The sequence below is a fragment of the Drosophila subobscura genome, chromosome O (genome assembly GCF_008121235.1).
Source record: "Drosophila subobscura isolate 14011-0131.10 chromosome O, UCBerk_Dsub_1.0, whole genome shotgun sequence".
Lineage (NCBI taxonomy): Eukaryota > Metazoa > Arthropoda > Insecta > Diptera > Drosophilidae > Drosophila > Drosophila subobscura.
In genome coordinates, this window is record NC_048533.1 from 6,969,969 (window position 1) to 6,987,120 (window position 17,152).

Consider the following 17,152-nt stretch of genomic DNA (forward strand, 5'->3'; position numbering starts at 1 on the left):
GACGGCCTGCTTGAGCCCGGCTCAAGTTCGGTTTTCTGCCTGCGCCTCGTCTTCGTTTATGCTGCTGCGCCGACGCTGACAGCGGGAAAGAGCACCGAAAACTGTGCACTGAGAGGCACCAAGACAGCGGAGAGCGCGATCGTTATTAGGTGATTATCTCTGCTCAATGTGCTTGCTGCGTCTTTTCTCTCAGTGCAATTGCCGAAGACAAAGTCAATGACGTTTCGGGTATCTTATCGCCCTTCGACTTGTTTGTTTTTGTACTTAACATATTTATTTCTCTTTCTATCTGTTTGATGTTGTTCTCCTGCTGCTCACTCAATTATCCAATGTATATTTAGCAGCAGGTAAGGTGGTCCGAGCATGTGGGCAGTGGGCAAAGAAAGAAAGATTCATGGAGAGATAGAGAAAGTCTCTTCTAGTGGAGTGTTCCTTGCGCACCTTCCTTGGAATATACCTTGCACTTATCAATGCACTCTCGCTTGCCTTTTCTTTAATTGATTTGTTTTGCTCGATGTTGTTGGACCTTTTCCCCCGATTGCTTCCTCCTCATCCCACACTTCTGACGATAAGAGTGGAGCGGATTGCAGTGTCCGCGCAAGCGAAAGAGCCGCCGCGGGCAAACTGAAATTCAAATTTGTGCCGCCATTCGGCCATAAACCGTTTAGTTTAGGGGTTCTTGGAAATGTGGGAATGTGCGTACACACACACACACGCACGCACACGCATACGCGCACTCAGGGACGAGGAATGATTTATGGCATGGCGCGCCGCCGGGATAACGGCAACAATAGCGAACTTTTCTGGAATAACCTTTCGCCTCTTTGGTTGGAAATGCCGCGCGGTCACGATCCTAACGCTCCCAGACAGCTAGAGAGAGAGGAGAGAGGATGGTCAGGCTCTCTCTTTCTCATGCACGCTGCAGCCAGGGGCGCAAGCGCGAAAACTGGAACAGAAAAGGGGTGGCAGAAAGCTGGACAGGCAGGGGCTGCAGCCTGGCCTGGCCTGCAGTTCAGCCATGCTGGGGACTTTCTCGGGGAAATTTAATGCGGGAATTCCTGAAATTTAAGAATTTAAACGATTTTCGCTTTGAAATTTAGGATTGGAGCAGAGTAAAGTGCAAAGCATCGAAGGAAGCAGAATTTAAGAATGAAATTAATATTAAATGGTTTAAATCTTAAATTTTAAGCACCAAAATCTCTTTGTTTTTACAATAATTTCAGATTAAGGAACTGATTCTAAATAACACGTGGCAGGGCCAGAATTTCCGTATCCGAAAAACCCTCTAGGATTCCCTTTAATTTCCATATTTACCAACAGAAGATATTTCTTGCCTTAACCCAAGTCCCTAATCAACTTGAACCCACAGCTCTCATGGCAAATGATTGATGGTGTTCCACCGTCTGTTCTTCGACCCTTAAGAGACCGACCTAAAACTGGGCATTTCCACAGTTTTTAGGGGAAAATTAAATCAAAATCTTAAATCGGTTTTTCTGAGGCTGCACCCGAGGGCAAGGGGTGCAGATGCAGTCGGAAAATGCATCCTGCCCACTGCCTCTAAGCCTCTTTCGCTCGTTCTCTAGTCCTCTCGTATGTGTATCCCTGAGTGCACATTCGAATCAGATAATTGTAAATTGTGTAAAATAATAAATTTCAAGTTAACTATCTGTTGGGAGCGACCTCATAGGGCGCTTCTATTATATGTCCTTGCCACATATCCCATCTCTTTCGCGCAGTTGCATCCCCACCAGCAGCAGCATCATCATCATCGTCATCATCATCATCATCACTGTCGATGTCCAGGGTCCCAGGGTTCTGGGCTGCTTTATGCACTCAAATGCAACGCTCGACTTGGCTCGGACCGAAAACTGGACACACACCGAAAGAGACAGGGCTATAAAGAGCAACACAGAGAGAGAGAGAGAGAGAGAGAGAGAGGGAGAGACATGTATAAAAAGAGACAGAACGAACCGCACCGCACCGCTGCTGGAAGCCAGGCTGAAGGCTGACTCTCAGCTCTCTGTTCACATTCAAGCGGATCCAAAACAGAAAATGTCAAATTTTGTAATTTATTACCCGAATCCTGTTTCTGTCAGTGACTCTTTCGGGTGTTTCGGGCGATGCGGCAACCGAGGGGACAGGAGCAACCGGAGGGATTCTCTGTGTGGCACGGCACAGAGGGGAGTACACGGATCCGGGCTCTGGTCTCCCTAGAAGAGTCCTTTTGTCACACACAAACTGCGTGTGAATTTTCCTTGCCCACTGTATGTGTATGCGTATGTGAGTGTATCCATGTGTGTGTGTGTGTGTATCCTTTGGCTTTTGGATGGCGCGTAGTTTTGTTTGCCTTTTGGCTGGATGCCCGCCCCGATACCCCGCACTCTCTTGCTCTTTCTGTGTGTTGCTCTTTCTCTTTCTCTGTCTGTGAATTGACTTTTGTTGCCAGTTGGCATCAGTGGCAGAAGTTGCAACAGCAACAACATGCCACACACACACAGCCACCAAAGCAAACACGACAATTATTCGGTAAATGTCATTAAAATATTTCACTTAGCAATTGACAAAAATGCTGCAAAAAAAAAGGAGGTAGTGGGTAGAAAGAATGGTAAAATGGGGAGGAAATGAATGCAAACAGCAAGGACTCATTCTATACCTAAAAAAATAACCGCTTTAATATTTTGGGTTTCAATTTATAGGCTTAACATTAACAATTCAGCAGTAAATTACAGCGTTTGATTAATTTCAATAAAATTTCAAATAGTCCGCCAATACATTATATACGTCAGCTTCTGTCAGTGAGCAAATCAATTTTTTGTGTTACATTTCTATCCGGCAGAGGGCAAAATGCCCGAAAGCGCCCTCTGCCTGCAAAAAGGAAACTCCCATTTAAGGAGTGCTGCCACACTGATCTAAAGAGCGCGCGCTACTTTGAATTTCTAGGTTGGCTCTCAAATCAAAAGATATATTGGAAGAGTAAAACACATTTAATCAAAATTAGTTCCTTGCCTACACTTTTCTCATATTTCCAGTAAAAAAAAGCAGCAATATTAATAGCCAAGCATTGCTTCGGTGTGAAAAGTTAAAACCGCCCTCTAGCTGTCATGTACGGTAAGACTGGCTTTAGAACAGCGTTGCCAGACAGTAAGCTGAAGACAAACTGTGCGCCTAATACAAATGTAAATAAATAATAATTAGCTACTTAAAGCTTGAAAGTTATAAATGTTTATTTGTTGGTCAAATATTTACAAAACTTCCCGAAATCCCAATCGATATATAGCGATCGAATGTTTTTTTTGGCAGCCCTAGTCGTGATCGTTCATCCCTATATAACGGCACCTTGCATATGTAAATATGTATGTATGCGTGTGTGCGCATGTAAATGGATCACAAAATGCTGGAAAGATAAGTTTGCGAGAGCGTCTCGAACGTAACCGGTTACCCCAACGAATTAGGAATTATTTATACCATTTTCCCGTTCCCAATTTCAATTGGAAACGACCTTAAAACGAGTGCAAAAGTGCTGCAAGCGAGGTGCAGGAGGAGGAGGAGGAGGAGTTGTGGGGAAAATGGCGCAACCGCCGCCAGATCAAAATTTTTATCATCACCCGCTGCCGCACACACACACACACCCGTCGCACCACCCCCACCCGCATCCCCACCATCCACATCAACATCCGCAGCTTCAATTGCCGCCACAATTTCGGAATCCCTTCGATTTGGTAAGAATAATTGCAGGAAAATAATCAACAGATGATGTAATTAGGTGATGCTTGTTCCTCTTAAGCTTTTCGATGAGCGAACGGGTGCCATTAACTACAATTACATACGTCCCTATCTGCCCAACCAAATGCCCAAGCCAGGTGAGTGCCAAAAACACAGAGTAGGTGACATTTGTAAAGCTCATTCTTTCCCCCCTCACAGAGGAGTTGCCTGATTCCCTGGTGATGCGACGCCCACGACGCACTCGCACTACGTTCACCAGCAGCCAGATAGCCGAGTTGGAGCAGCATTTCCTGCAGGGACGCTACCTCACGGCCCCGCGACTGGCCGATCTGTCGGCCAAGCTGGCATTGGGCACGGCCCAGGTGAAGATCTGGTTCAAGAATCGTCGTCGTCGCCACAAAATACAATCGGATCAGCACAAGGATCAGTCGTACGATGGCATGCCGCTGTCGCCGGGCCTCAAGCCAAGCGAGGGAGATCCGCCGAGTCTGCAGAATCTCACATTGGGTGGAGGGGCCACACCGAATGCCTTGACGCCCTCGCCCACACCTTCGGCAACGACCGCGCACCTGGTGGAGCACTATGGTGAGACATTCAATGCCTACTACAACTACAATCATGGCCATGGCCAGGCGCAGGGCCAGCGCCATGTGGGCCACGTCCACGGGCAGTATTCGGCGCCACCAGGAGGCCAGAATGGAGCACAGTTCTTTCAGGCACAACAGCAGCAGCTCCATCAGCAGCAACAGCAGCAGCAGCAGCCACCACACCATCACCAGAATCAGCAGCAGCAACAGCAGCAGCACCTGCACCATCAACTGCCGCACACAAACCACGTGCCACATCAAATGCAGGCGCAGCAACATCAGCAGCAACAGGAGCAGCAGCTGTATCATCACTTTGATTTCCAGCAGAAAACGGCCAGCGCCTGTCGAATGGTCAAGGACGAACCGGAGGCCGACTACAACTTTAACAGCTCGTATTATATGCGCTCGGCTCTGTCTGGGGTTGGTGTCGCCGCCGCTGCTGCTGCTGCTGTTGCTGCAGCCACACCCGGAACAGCATCGTCGGTCCTTGCGGCGGAGGTGGCGGCGGCAGCGGCGGCGGGTCAGGTGACGTCTGCACTGTCGCCCGGCTCCGAGGTCTATGAGCCATTAACACCCAAAAATGACGAGAGTCCCAGTCTATGTGGCATTGGCGGCCCCTGCGCCACGGCTGTCGGCGACACGGACATTGCCGACGACATGGACGATGGAACGACCCACAAGAAGACGACGACGACGCTACAGGTGAGCGACTGATCTCTCTGGCATTCCTCCACCACTGGACGATCCTTTTCTTTCTTTCCATTCGCCCATACAGAACCTGGAGCCGCTGAAGAGCCATACGGTTGTTGGTCTAGACAAAAGCTGTGACGATGGCAGCAGCGATGATATGAGCACTGGCATGCGGGTGCTGTCGGGTCGCGGAGCCTTTGCCAAATTTGGCAAGCCATCGGCCGCCCAGGCCCAGCCACAACCACCGCCCCCGCCATTGGGGATGATGCATGACACGAACCAATATCAATGTACGATGGATACGATAATGCAAGCGTATAATCCGCATCGTAATGCCGGAGGCAACACACAATTTGCCTACTGCTTCAACTAGTAGCAGCCTAGCCGGGGGAGGTTTAGACTAGAACTTAGGCCTAAGCGATAAACAATATCTTTTGTTTCCTGATTGTACAAATACCATTTGATTGTAGATATCTGCGCGTAGTTATGTGTAAGCCTCAATTGTAAATTTGTTCTTAGTCTTTTTATGTACTAGCCTAGTCAGCAGGCGGCAGATTTTAATCATACTTCAAGTGATATTCGCTCTAACCTCTCTGCTCTATCGACAACTTTCTCTGCCATGCGTTCGTTGCTTCGTTTGTTTTTGGTTGGTCATTCCCCCAAAAGCCCAGGAATTGCCTGCTAAAATCAATCGAGGTGTTTTATGGGCTTGAACGCATGCCGGAGAAAGTTATTTTCCCCTCATTTTAAGCAAAGGAATCCCCTGGCTCTGATACAAATTTGTCATAGCTAAAACCTGTCCTAATCGAAATGCAAAATGTTTCTCTTGGCGGTAATCATATAACAATTGTTTTATATAATTACCATCTAAAGATTGAACATTTAAACAACTCAGAATATGCTATGACAAAAGCGTTGGCTTGTCGGACATTTGGACATTCTTTCTGCAAGAAATGTCAGCAAATCGTCTGCCGAAACAAGCCAAACATTTGTTCGTCCTCGGATTCCTTTACTGATTTATTTATATACCCATTATTATATTTTAAGCTCATCTTTTAATATCACTTCAAGTTGCATTGAAACCTGTTTAGCTTCGATTTGTAGTGTAAGTTCCTCGGTGCACCATTGTCGTATGTTCACTCTTTTATAAGCTTTTTTGTGTGTAAATCTTTGGGAATATATAAACAACATATGAGCTATGCTTTCCAAAAATGGTGCCACTAGGCATGTGCGAGTATGCTTAAAAATCTTCCTCAACGAAAACTCGTATGGTTTTTCCGAAAATCTTATGAATTTAAAATGTACTTTTATGGTCCGCCCGTTCGTTGTTCCACCCCGCACACACATGCGTGTCGTAAAATGTGATTCGCGATGTTTCTACGAAACCCGCGAGTCGTCGTAAAATATTTGGCACCACCAGCAGCTGCCCGTGTTTATATAGTTACCTGATCCTGCGCACCTATCCCACACGACCCCGACCTCGCCCGGCTGCGTGTGTGCACCAGTTAGGTAGGCAGTGTACAGGCTGACAGTGGGCGCCCCGCTTGTTAGCAGGCCAACTTGTACTTGTTGCCTCAATTTTCTTTGATATAAATTATGGAAAATCCAGAAAACCAAAACGCTCTCCTTACATGAACGAATCTCGATTGGAATTTCCAGTGTTTCCCAATTTTTATTGAAGCCCAACAAATGGGCGCGTCACTCTCAACGGTGGATTATTCCGTTGTGTTTCAGGGGGAAATTCCCAAAGGAAGAATGAATGTTTTTAGAGCATAATCTAATAGTAATTGATGCAGATTAATTTAATAAATTTGCAATTTTATTGTGTGATTGATATGGAAACTAAAGCAGCTAAAGGAAACAAATTTCTTTAATTTTGAACCTTAAAAATAAATTTTTTTTATGATATTATCATAGAGTTAATATGCATTTTTGTATATATCTGAACAATCCACATTATGGATCTCTATTTACATATATTTTTAGCATATTTTCCATTTTCCATTAACCATTATTTGAATATTTAAGTAAATTAAATTTAAGCTGTATTCAAGACTATTAAATCTCTTGGTCTGTCTTGCCGTATTCATCAACCTGCTTTTCTATAGACTTATTTTAGTACATTGTTCCTTTACGATGTGTTTAAATGCCTGCAGAATTCTCCCTTCTCCTTTCCTTGCAAATTTTACCAATAACATTTAAGATCTACGCTCCCCACCTTAGCGACTCTCTGCAAATAATTTCATTCCAATGTTCCTCGATTAATATTATTACTTCAACTTAAGATTTCCCCCACTCAACTGTACCACAGATGCCTCACAATTCCCCTGTTATGACTTCTCCTTTGTTTCGTGCATATTTTTAGCGACTTCCTAGAAGGAGCAAATCCGATAGCGCCAGTAATAAAATATTTGGCAAGTCCGAGGATCGAAGGGACCGCGACAGATTCGCATATTCACAGTAGACAGGGATAGAGTCTGAGGCTTCTGCTGCTGAGAGAGTCATAAACTCCCCGAGGAGTATCCTTTTTCGCAGCGTTGCTTTCATTGCATTATGAGGATAATTGTGGAACGATGCTAGCGACCAAAAGCCGCGACATGACACAGGACAGAGGCGCACATCGGTTTCACTTTCAACGGCGACTCGACTCTTCCTCAACAGGTGCTACATGTTGGACAACGTAGATCAGAGTTCTCTTTGGTTTTGAGATCATCATCAGGCATTGGCCAAGACGACGACGACGACAGGACTGTCTACCTGGCTAGACTCTGGCCGCGACCCCGTGCGAGTGTGTCTCACGTAACTGCCAAATCCTTGGTTGGATTTCGATCAAAACAAGCCCCTAGATTGCCCATTCCGAGGACTCCTTTCCGACTAGAACTCAGACTCGAAGGACTTGGCTAGTCTGTCTGGTGCCAATGGCGGTGCGACGGCGTCGAGTGCGACGAGAGGAAGGCCAAAAAGGGGATTTATGACTCGCGGGTTTAGGCAAATTTTTTTCGCAACGCAGCGAACGCACCCTGACCTGGAATGATGACCGATCCTCTACCTAGGCGTAGAGCTCTATATAAAGAGAGAATGTTTGCTTAGGGCAGCATATCATTCTACTCTGGGCAGTCCCGTGTGCAACATCAGCAGCCCAAAACCTCGAAGATCATGTCATCCGTCATGCATTACTATCCAGTGCATCATCCAACAGCGCCGCCAGTGGTTAAATACAGCGATGTAAGTGCCCGAAAACCCTTTCCAAATAAAGGATTTAACTAATTTTGAGTTTTCTTTTCCCCCTTAGTTGCTTTATGGACATCATCATTCCGCGAATCTGCAGCCGACTTCCCTGCAGAACTACACGCAGCACAGTGTCAGCAGCATACCAGAGCATCCTTCGTTGCAGCAGCATCATCATCAACACCATCAGCAGCAGCAGCAGCTCTCCTCCGATGAGAATCTGCCCTCGCAGCCCAGCCAGGATATGCAGCGAGTGAAGCTGAAGCGCTCCAGGACGGCCTTTACCAGCGTCCAACTGGTGGAGCTGGAGAACGAGTTCAAGAGCAACATGTACCTCTATCGGACACGACGCATCGAGATTGCCCAGCGGCTGTCCCTGTGCGAGCGACAGGTGAAGATTTGGTTCCAGAATCGACGCATGAAGTTCAAGAAGGACATCCAGGGCCACCGGGAGGCCAAGGCGAGTGCAAAGCTCGCTCAGCCCCAGGCGGAGCAGAGTGCCCATCGGGGCATAGTGCAGCGACTGATGTCCTACTCGCAGGATCCCAGGGAGGCGGCTTCCAGTGCAGCGGAAAAGCGTCCTGCTGTGGCAGCAGCTCCTGCCGCGCCTGTGGTTGCTGCTCCCCCAGTGGTGGCTGCTGCCACTCCCACTGCCTCGTTCTATGGCCAACCGAAGATCAAGCCACAAGCCATCCCAAGCAACAACAACAACAGCATGTGCTCCTCGGATCTCAGCGAGATCCTGGAACATCTCGCACAGAGCACAGCGGTGCCAGCTGCAACAGTCACACCGCCGGGGCCATCCATTGGACCGACTTGTGGATCCACTGGCGTGTCGTCCTCTGGCCACTATTCGTACAATGTGGACCTCGTCTTGCAGAGCATCAAACAGGATCTGGAGGCAGCTGCCCAGGCCTGGTCCAAGTCCAAGGCAGGGCCAGTCCTCGCCAATGCCCAATCCTGGCATCCCAGTGGCGTGGGCAGCAGCACTGTCCCGGCGGTGTCCCATGCAACACCCTCGATGAATCTGTCGTGGGGCGAGCCAGCGGCCAAGTCCAGAAAGCTCTCCATCTCCCACATCAATCCCTGTGTGGCAGGCGGCTACAACTATCAGAACTAGGAGCTGTAGCTACCGGTGTGTATCTGGTGTCTGTCTGGTGTGCGTATCTTTAAGTACTCCTAAGTATCTTTAGGATCTCTCCCTAAACCCTCAACGTCTTTGGCACTTGGACGCAAAATGCATTTGTCGCCCTCAAAACTCAGTGACAAGCACAACTTTGATTATATTTTATTTCACTATTATTACTGCTAATTACTAAGTTTTTTTTTAGCATTTAGGTATATTTTTTAATGACCAATTATGATTATTAATATAAACAAAAATAAAATGTGGGTTGGCTATACAAAAATCAATTATTTCTCGTTGCTAAATGGTTCTGTTTAGATTTAAGGAAGGTGGGAAAATTTAAATCTCTTTATTAAAGAAGAACTGCATTAATTAGCTAAAAATAATGAACCAATTTCTGGGTCAACTACTTTTATATGGAAATTAGTTTAAATCGATTCCCGTTTTGGTTTTCATCGCAAAATATTTTTGAATATTAATTTAGAAGCACAAAAACTTACTTTCAGCTATCATTTCCGCGACTACGCGTATCTACAAAGTATTGACTTAATTCCTCTCCCATCTCCCAACTTTCAGATATATTTTCTCTCTCAGTTACTTTTCCCAGCTAAGCTTTTGATACCATCCCATAAAACCCCATCAATCCTTTAAAAAACAAAAAGGGGAGACGAGAGAGAGTTAATTTGTAGCATTTAGTAGCAGCATTTTGTGTGCCAGTGTTTGGTTGTCTTTGGTTTCACTTTTGCAATTTAATGTCCCATTGCGGACGACTTGAGGTCAAGTTGAGGAATTTCCATTGTATTTGCCATCTATTAAGGTCGTTGAAAAGTGTCAACCGCATTAACTTGGACAGGTCCTTGGTGCTGGAGCCGACCCTTGTTCGGTTACCGAGAGCTTCGGTCCATGCTCACGTTGGTCATCTTCGAGGTGGTGTGTGTACATGTTAGGATTTGATTTATGGATATTTAACCGCACACATTACTTGGACTGGACTCGGACTGTGCTGGCCTTCCGGCAAGTGCCGCTGGACAGCATCTTTCGGCGCGGAAATGCGACACTCAGCTATGGCCACAGCTCCAAGGAATTTCCACCACACCGTACACACACTTTTCCAGCTGAAGTGACTCTCCTTTCTGCTTTTGGGGGTTTGAAAAGAGGAAGGACATCCCTTTTGGGCAGGGACATGCCTCGCCTCTGGTTGTGTGTGGCAAATTGCTTCCCCTGGGAGGAAATTGTCGCCGCCACTTGCCACACAGAGCAAGCCAGGGAAAATAGTGCCAAAGAGTAAGAGAGTGTGGTGGCCATGTGGCTTAGAGGAGGGGTGGAACAAGGGGTGGGCTGTGGAACCATGGAATTTGTATGCGCATTGTTGACATTTCCTGACATGTGGTCCGGTGCGGTTCTGCTTGGACTGGGGGCAAGTCCTCCACATGTTTTGAGGCTGCGACTGAGTGAGACTCTCACTGCCATAATGAATATAGATGCGAGTCGTGGGCGTGGCTAATCGCCCGGCAATCGGCAATCCGCCTGGTCCGGCCCGCACACACAGCTAATCAAACTCAAATAAAAAACCAAAGACGGGGAAAATTACGCGAAATGCCAATGTAATAAACATGTCCAACAACACAGCACAGAGCCACAGATTGTTTCTATTGTGCAGTTTGGAATGCCTATGCCTCCTCAATCATTCCGGCAACATTGCGGTTTTATTGGCCAGAGACAGAGCCACAGCGAGAGCCACAGTCGAGTGCCTGGAGGCCTGATGACACTGCCACTTGCCTTGGCCCGGTCATAACAATAAATTCCACGAGTATAGCCACAGCCTCTGCTTCCTCCTGCTCCAAAAAAACATTTCAAATTGTTTCTTGTTAATTAAATTAAATATTCACTTGGCTTTGCCTCCCCCACCATCTCTAACTGTCTATTGCCGAACCGCAGCGTTTTGTAATTAGATTGAATCTATAATTTTTATGGCTAATCGCCTTGGAGCTTTTGCCTCCTTTCAGGCTTCAGATGCTGCCGCCGCGCAATGAATTTTGAATTTGCGGCCAGGACATTCGCGGAATCCTTGGCGACAGCCGACCAAAATGTATTTTCTGTGCAAATTAAATGAGCTTTCGTTGAGGAATAGTTTTGTCTTTCATTAACTAAGGGAAACAGTGGTCAGGAGTACAGAAAGTGGACTCTTTAAAGCGGAAATTATGACTAAATGAAACTTCAAAAAGCATCTTAAAATATTTATTTATATTCTATATAATCAGTAAATTGGCTAAATATAATTCCTAAAATTATTTACCTAAAGTCTGCAAAGATTTCTACTTTTTCTCTAATTTATAAACCATAAAAATTCTATTAACCCAAAAAGGTTATTCCCAGAGCTCTATCTATCTCTACCCCCCACACCCACACTCTCTTTTTATCCTCTCTCTCTATATATTTTTAGCCCGAATTTGAATATTTTTGGAAAGAAATTTGAATATTTTTGGCACGTTTAAACGTTATGACATTTCACAGACGTGTCAGTCCCTCAACGCCAGTCGCTATGGCCAACACCTGTCGTATAAACAAATCGTGCAAAAAGCACACAGAAAAAACTTTTCTATCCCATCCATTCCACATATGCCACTGGGGTGATGTCCTGCCGTTTCCTGTACCATCCAATGCTGTCCCAAAAAAGAAGAAAAATATATATATATAGTGGCACAGCAGGCACAACAGCAGCGGCAGCGGCAGCGGCAGCAGGGAAAACCTCTACTTATTTTGTATTCCATGGAAGATCGTGAATGCGTGAAAAAAATCACTTCAAAATTTGAATGCCAATTGCTAAAAAGGGGCGAGCACTGTCCTGGGCCCCAAAATGGAGCATACAATGGAAATTGTGTTGTGCCTTTCCATGAGTCATGGGGGTCGTGAGCCGTGAGGTTATTGCAAGCATCTGTTGCTGTTATTTTTGCTTGCAAAATACCCTCAAAGGGGGTATGGCATATTATATGGAACAAACGAGAAGAAAGGAAATAAATTTGGTAATGAAAATCATGTAGTATTGAGAGCATCGGCTTGAAGTATTTATGCTTCATTTTTGTTGGTTAAAATTTATGTTGTTTTGAGGCAAAAGATACTCTCGTGATATGGGAACAAGGTGTGCCACACAATTTGATGAGAGTTACTTCCATCTCTGTTTCCGTACTGCCACCCGCAGCTACCCGTATGAGTAGACCAATTTCATGGCTAATTCAGTCAACCCTTAACCCTCTCTCTTTCTCCCTCTGCATTCCACTCACCATCTGATGTGCAACATATGCAAGTGACCTCCCATAGGTATACGGCGCTGGGGTTGGGGGTTCCCATTCGTATTTACGGCCCGATGGCTGGTATATTTTTCATCGGTCTAAAACCCATAATTAAATTACGTGAAATTCATTTATAACAATTACGTCGAAATGGCAATCTATGCTGATGATGCCGGCACAGTACACAGTCCGCAGTCCGCAGTCCACAGTCCTCGGTACGGTCCTCTTTCTCTGCCACAAGGAACTGTGGAAATGCTTTTGCCTAAGCAACAGAAACGAACGAATATTCGTGTGGCAGAAATAAAAAATGCTGCGCGTCATGTGAGCAATTTGGTGTCGTTGTCGTTTGTCCATTTGCCGGTGTGGCAGGCAGGCAGGAAGGCAGGCAATGGGTGCCACAACCAGTTCACTCGGCTCCTGGCTCTCCACCTCCTTGCAGTTCTCTCTGTTTGTCTCGCTCCTTTGCAGTGCACTGCAATTATTTATTCCTGTGCATTTGGCTTCCCTCTTTCCGTTTCCTCTCCTTTTGCTTGCATGGCGCTTAAGCATGTCCATGTCCGGTTTTTGCTTGTGTCCCTGCTTGTGTGTGTGTGCGAGTGTGTTAGTCCCTGTGTCCGCATGGCTCCTAAATGCCTGGAACACACGACACAGACACATATCCGTCCGCCACCCATATGCCTCCTCACTCCTTCTTTGGAGGAAAAGGCGGTTCCAATGCAAGGTAATGTCCCCGCAACATGCACTTCCACACTGAGAGAAAAGTAAGTGAAAAAGGTGGAGTGCTGTGGCTCTGAAGGAAGAATAATTTTAAGTTAAGTTAAAATACAGATGGAAAGGGATCTAGTGTAAATATGAAAAAACCAAACACATTTTTCTTCAGTGCATGAAATATAGAGGGAAACAGACGCATGGAGAACTGCTGGCAGAGACCTGGAGACGGAGTAGTGGCAGCAGAAGACCCACAGTATGGGGACTTGAAAGAGGTTAACTGATGGAGACCCAGAGTGGTGGTGGGTAAGAGTTGGAGTTTGCTGTGCAGATCCAAGGGGGAGTTGGAGTGAGGCGCCTTTGGAGCTTCGGGTTTGCGCTCAGATTGCGGCTCTACTATTATTAGATGCCATTATGTTTTATAGTCTATAATTGATCCTTTGAGCCAAGCAACGCTCATGCACTTCATGTGGTATGCATTTCTTTATCTTACAAATTATATGAGATTAAATGAAAAGTAATGTGAATGTGTATGTGAGCATGAGTGCCAGTCTACAGCCATAATCATGGCAAACGACGGGCAAAAATACGCTCAAGTTGCGGTTTAATGTGATGTGGTATTAGATTTAAGTAAATATTTGATTCAAGTTAGGAAAGTGAGAGAAAGGAAAGGAGCTGCAGAGAGGATAGTGTAAATCTCCACTAAAAATCCCCTCAAAGATCAACTCCTTCTTGAGAGTTCGAACATTTATTTAATTTTTTTGCAACCACACATTAATCAGCTCTTAAATAGCCTCTAGATCATCGATACTATCGATAATACGTGCACTGCTTCCTTCAGTAAACAGTGGGGACCATTGCCAGGGGCAACCAACAAACACATTCGGGGTAAATAGTCCACATTTTTGTGTGTTGGTTGCCCTGCGATACGTTTGCCCAGCTGTACGAACCACAAAATAAACAAAAGACCGACAAAGGCCACGAATCAACACACAAATATTGACTCAAATCCTTTGCTCATCGAACGTTTATAACCGGGGAAATATGTTTTCATTGCTGCACCCACAAACGGATGAAAGTTTTCTGGACACGGAATCAACAGTTGAGGATGTCATACGATTGCTACAGAGTCTGCAAAAGCCAAAGGAGTAAGTGCTGCAACAGTTTTTCCTTATATTTCACTTCCAAAACCTTTCCATTTAGGGCAGGAGAAGAGGAGGAAGAAGCTGTTGAAGTGGATCTGACGGGGGAAAGTGTCACAGAGGACAATTTTATGGTCACCGAGCGGCAAAAGCCTTTGAAGAAGGTGCCCATTCCCTTGAAGACTATATTAAAGTCGCAGAAAAAGAAAGCAGATCCCACAGATGTCAATAAAGATCGCTTCACATTCATGAGGCAGGTGGAGGTGGATCATGATGAGTGCTCCAAGGCGCGACTGGAACGTGAGCGAGTGGCACAAAACTTTCGAAAGTAAGTGGAGCCACGCAGAACACTGTACCCAGAGCTGTTTATCTTCCCATCTAACCCCTAGATTGGGCAACTCCGAGTATCGACAGGGAAACTACACGACTGCCATGCGTTTGTACAGCGAGGCCATGGAAAACATCAAGGACAGCCACATTCTCTACATAAATCGGGCACTTTGTTTCATCAAGTATGAGAAAATATCTTCAAATAATTTTTGGATCCCTTTGCTTATAAACATTCTTCTCTCTATCGTCTGTAGATCTGGCAGATTCAAGCGGGCCATTGTCGATTGTGATTTCGTTTTGAACAAATTGGATGAGAAGAATTTGAGGGCGTGGCTGTATCGGGCCATGGCCTACAAGGGGCTCAACGATGAGGCCAATTTTGAGAATTGTGTGAGATATGCCCGCAAATTTAATTCCAAGCAAATGGAGTTTATTGATGGATTCCTGGAAAAGTTGAAATGAAATTTGTTTCACTTGAATAAATTATTGAAGGAGCAATGGTTCAGAGATACTTTAATTTATTTCCTCATTCATTTGCTGTATTTTTCCCCTAAATTTTAACTCATTGCAAAGTTTATTTTAAACTTTAGGGCAGGCCGGCAGGCCTTTCTATGCATTGCGCAACCCCTTGGAATATTTCAAGTTTTGTTTACATATGACAGCAGGAATTTCATGTTTGGTGGCTCAACTCTTTCGTTTCGATTCGATTCCATTCCAATGCCATTCAATCGAAGTCAGACGACAGCGACGACGACGACGACACACTTCCTATGGCACTGGCACTGGCACTGGCACCCCCTGCTACCCCTTCTGGGTTGCCACACTGTTTCCTACCCTTCTCTGGATGAGGAGGGCAAACAATTCGATGGCGGTAATCAATCTTCCTTCACTCTCTGCCAGCTGACAGCTCCGTGGTGTAGAGTCAAATTGCGATCTTTGTTTGTGCCCCCGAGAACGGGATGGGTTACGGCCATGGCCAGGACGGAACAGTAGCAGCAGCAGCAGCAGCAGCAGCAGCAGCAGACCGTAGAGCGGAGACCTGACACTCCAGCAATGGCATTGGTTGGGGATGGTTGGGTGGGTGCTCCATTTATGCGTGTCAAAGGTTGCGTGGCATAGGCAGAGGGCGACAGATTGAAGCCCCAGGCAGGCGACACAAATGTTGTACTTGTCACGGTTGTTGCGGTAGTTGCATCTTGTACTTGGCAGCTTCAGGAGGGGGTGAGGGCGGTGCTAGGGGGTGCTGCCCTCTCCCCACCACACAAATGAGTCGTTACCCGCCTGAGTCGGCACAAAGTTCAGAGCTCTTATCCCACTCATTAATCCTTTCCATTTAACTCAATTATCTGATATTTGCGGCACCAGTTTTATTGCAACTGAACAATAGGATACGGTTAAACACATATAAACATATAGGGCCCATCAATCAATTGTTTATGGATATATTTTTCAGCAATTCACGGCAATGTTTTTGATTGTAATTCCGTTTTGTTTTTCTCTTGGCCAATCGAGTGAAAAGAAATCAATTAGAAATACATTAAGCCACCAAAGCTGATCCTGATAAGATCAAAAAATGACATGAAAATGTCTATAAATATTTGGATGTGTTTTTTGTGGGTTTTTCAATAAACATTACAGATAAAATATGTACCAAAAAAGGAAACAGTGACTATTTTTGTAGGCAGTGCACATATCTATTTTTTATGCACACAACTTTATTCATTTATGTACAAAATAGTCTCTCTTCAGGGGCACAACTTTATCGATAATGAAACTCGACTAAGTTTTTATTATTGGCATAATCAAAATAACTAATAAAACGACACGACTCTGACGACAGCTGACGATGAAATATTGTTCACAAAACATGGCCAAATCTAATATGATCTGGGGAACGGAACACTCCCCTCCTCCCCTCTCTCACATGTGACACACACAACATCCGGGGGCAGCAGCCAGAAGGAAAAGCCAAAGAAAATTTCAATATGCTGGAAATTACTTTATGATGTGATGACACCAATTTATCTAAGAGAACGACAGAGAGATGAAGAGAGAGCGAGGGAGGATGGGGATGGGCATGAGATGTTCTTGTCCACCAAAATGTTGTGACCAAATGGATGCCATTTTGGCTTCATCTTTTTAACCAGCTGAAAGGAAACTGAGGTAATCCATTTGGCCAAGAAGATTTGTTAGCTTAGGTGCCTGTCAATCCATTCTTGGTGCAGGCTTTTATTTTTACTTTGTATATTATTTGGTTATCGTTAAAGGAACAAATATAAATATTTATGTACAACTTTGGTAACAAGAAAAGTTATAGTTAAAAATATC

At 45.4% G+C, this 17,152-nt stretch overlaps 3 protein-coding genes across 3 annotated transcripts; all 3 read left to right on the top strand.

Moving 5' to 3' along the window:
- Window positions 1-3,344: 3,344 nt before the first annotated feature.
- LOC117897903 (homeotic protein bicoid) lies at window positions 3,345-5,813 on the top strand. Its single transcript, XM_034806982.1, has 4 exons — window positions 3,345-3,719; window positions 3,785-3,860; window positions 3,922-5,012; window positions 5,086-5,813. The coding sequence occupies exons 1-4, from the start codon at window positions 3,567-3,569 to the stop codon at window positions 5,371-5,373; spliced, it is 1,608 nt and encodes a 535-aa protein (XP_034662873.1). The 5' UTR covers window positions 3,345-3,566; the 3' UTR covers window positions 5,374-5,813.
- A 2,326-nt stretch (window positions 5,814-8,139) lies between these two features.
- On the top strand, window positions 8,140-9,495 carry LOC117898102 (protein zerknuellt). Its single transcript, XM_034807283.1, has 2 exons — window positions 8,140-8,225; window positions 8,293-9,495. The coding sequence occupies exons 1-2, from the start codon at window positions 8,157-8,159 to the stop codon at window positions 9,346-9,348; spliced, it is 1,125 nt and encodes a 374-aa protein (XP_034663174.1). The 5' UTR covers window positions 8,140-8,156; the 3' UTR covers window positions 9,349-9,495.
- Window positions 9,496-14,337: 4,842 nt separating this feature from the next.
- LOC117898103 (sperm-associated antigen 1A) lies at window positions 14,338-15,286 on the top strand. Its single transcript, XM_034807285.1, has 4 exons — window positions 14,338-14,500; window positions 14,556-14,822; window positions 14,884-15,006; window positions 15,079-15,286. Exons 1-4 carry the CDS (start codon window positions 14,397-14,399, stop codon window positions 15,284-15,286), a joined length of 702 nt encoding a protein of 233 aa, XP_034663176.1. The 5' UTR covers window positions 14,338-14,396.
- Window positions 15,287-17,152: the final 1,866 nt, after the last annotated feature.

Coding starts and splice junctions, on each gene's coding strand:
- LOC117897903 (XM_034806982.1), top strand. CDS start 3,567: ATGGCGCAACCGCCGCCAGATCAAAATTTTTATCATCACCCGCTGCCG. Junction 3,861..3,921: donor CAACCAAATGCCCAAGCCAG/GTGAGTGCCAAA, acceptor CCCCCCTCACAG/AGGAGTTGCCTGATTCCCTG. Junction 5,013..5,085: donor AGACGACGACGACGCTACAG/GTGAGCGACTGA, acceptor TCGCCCATACAG/AACCTGGAGCCGCTGAAGAG.
- LOC117898102 (XM_034807283.1), top strand. CDS start 8,157: ATGTCATCCGTCATGCATTACTATCCAGTGCATCATCCAACAGCGCCG. Junction 8,226..8,292: donor CAGTGGTTAAATACAGCGAT/GTAAGTGCCCGA, acceptor TTTCCCCCTTAG/TTGCTTTATGGACATCATCA.
- LOC117898103 (XM_034807285.1), top strand. CDS start 14,397: ATGTTTTCATTGCTGCACCCACAAACGGATGAAAGTTTTCTGGACACG. Junction 14,501..14,555: donor AGTCTGCAAAAGCCAAAGGA/GTAAGTGCTGCA, acceptor CTTTCCATTTAG/GGCAGGAGAAGAGGAGGAAG. Junction 14,823..14,883: donor GTGGCACAAAACTTTCGAAA/GTAAGTGGAGCC, acceptor TCTAACCCCTAG/ATTGGGCAACTCCGAGTATC.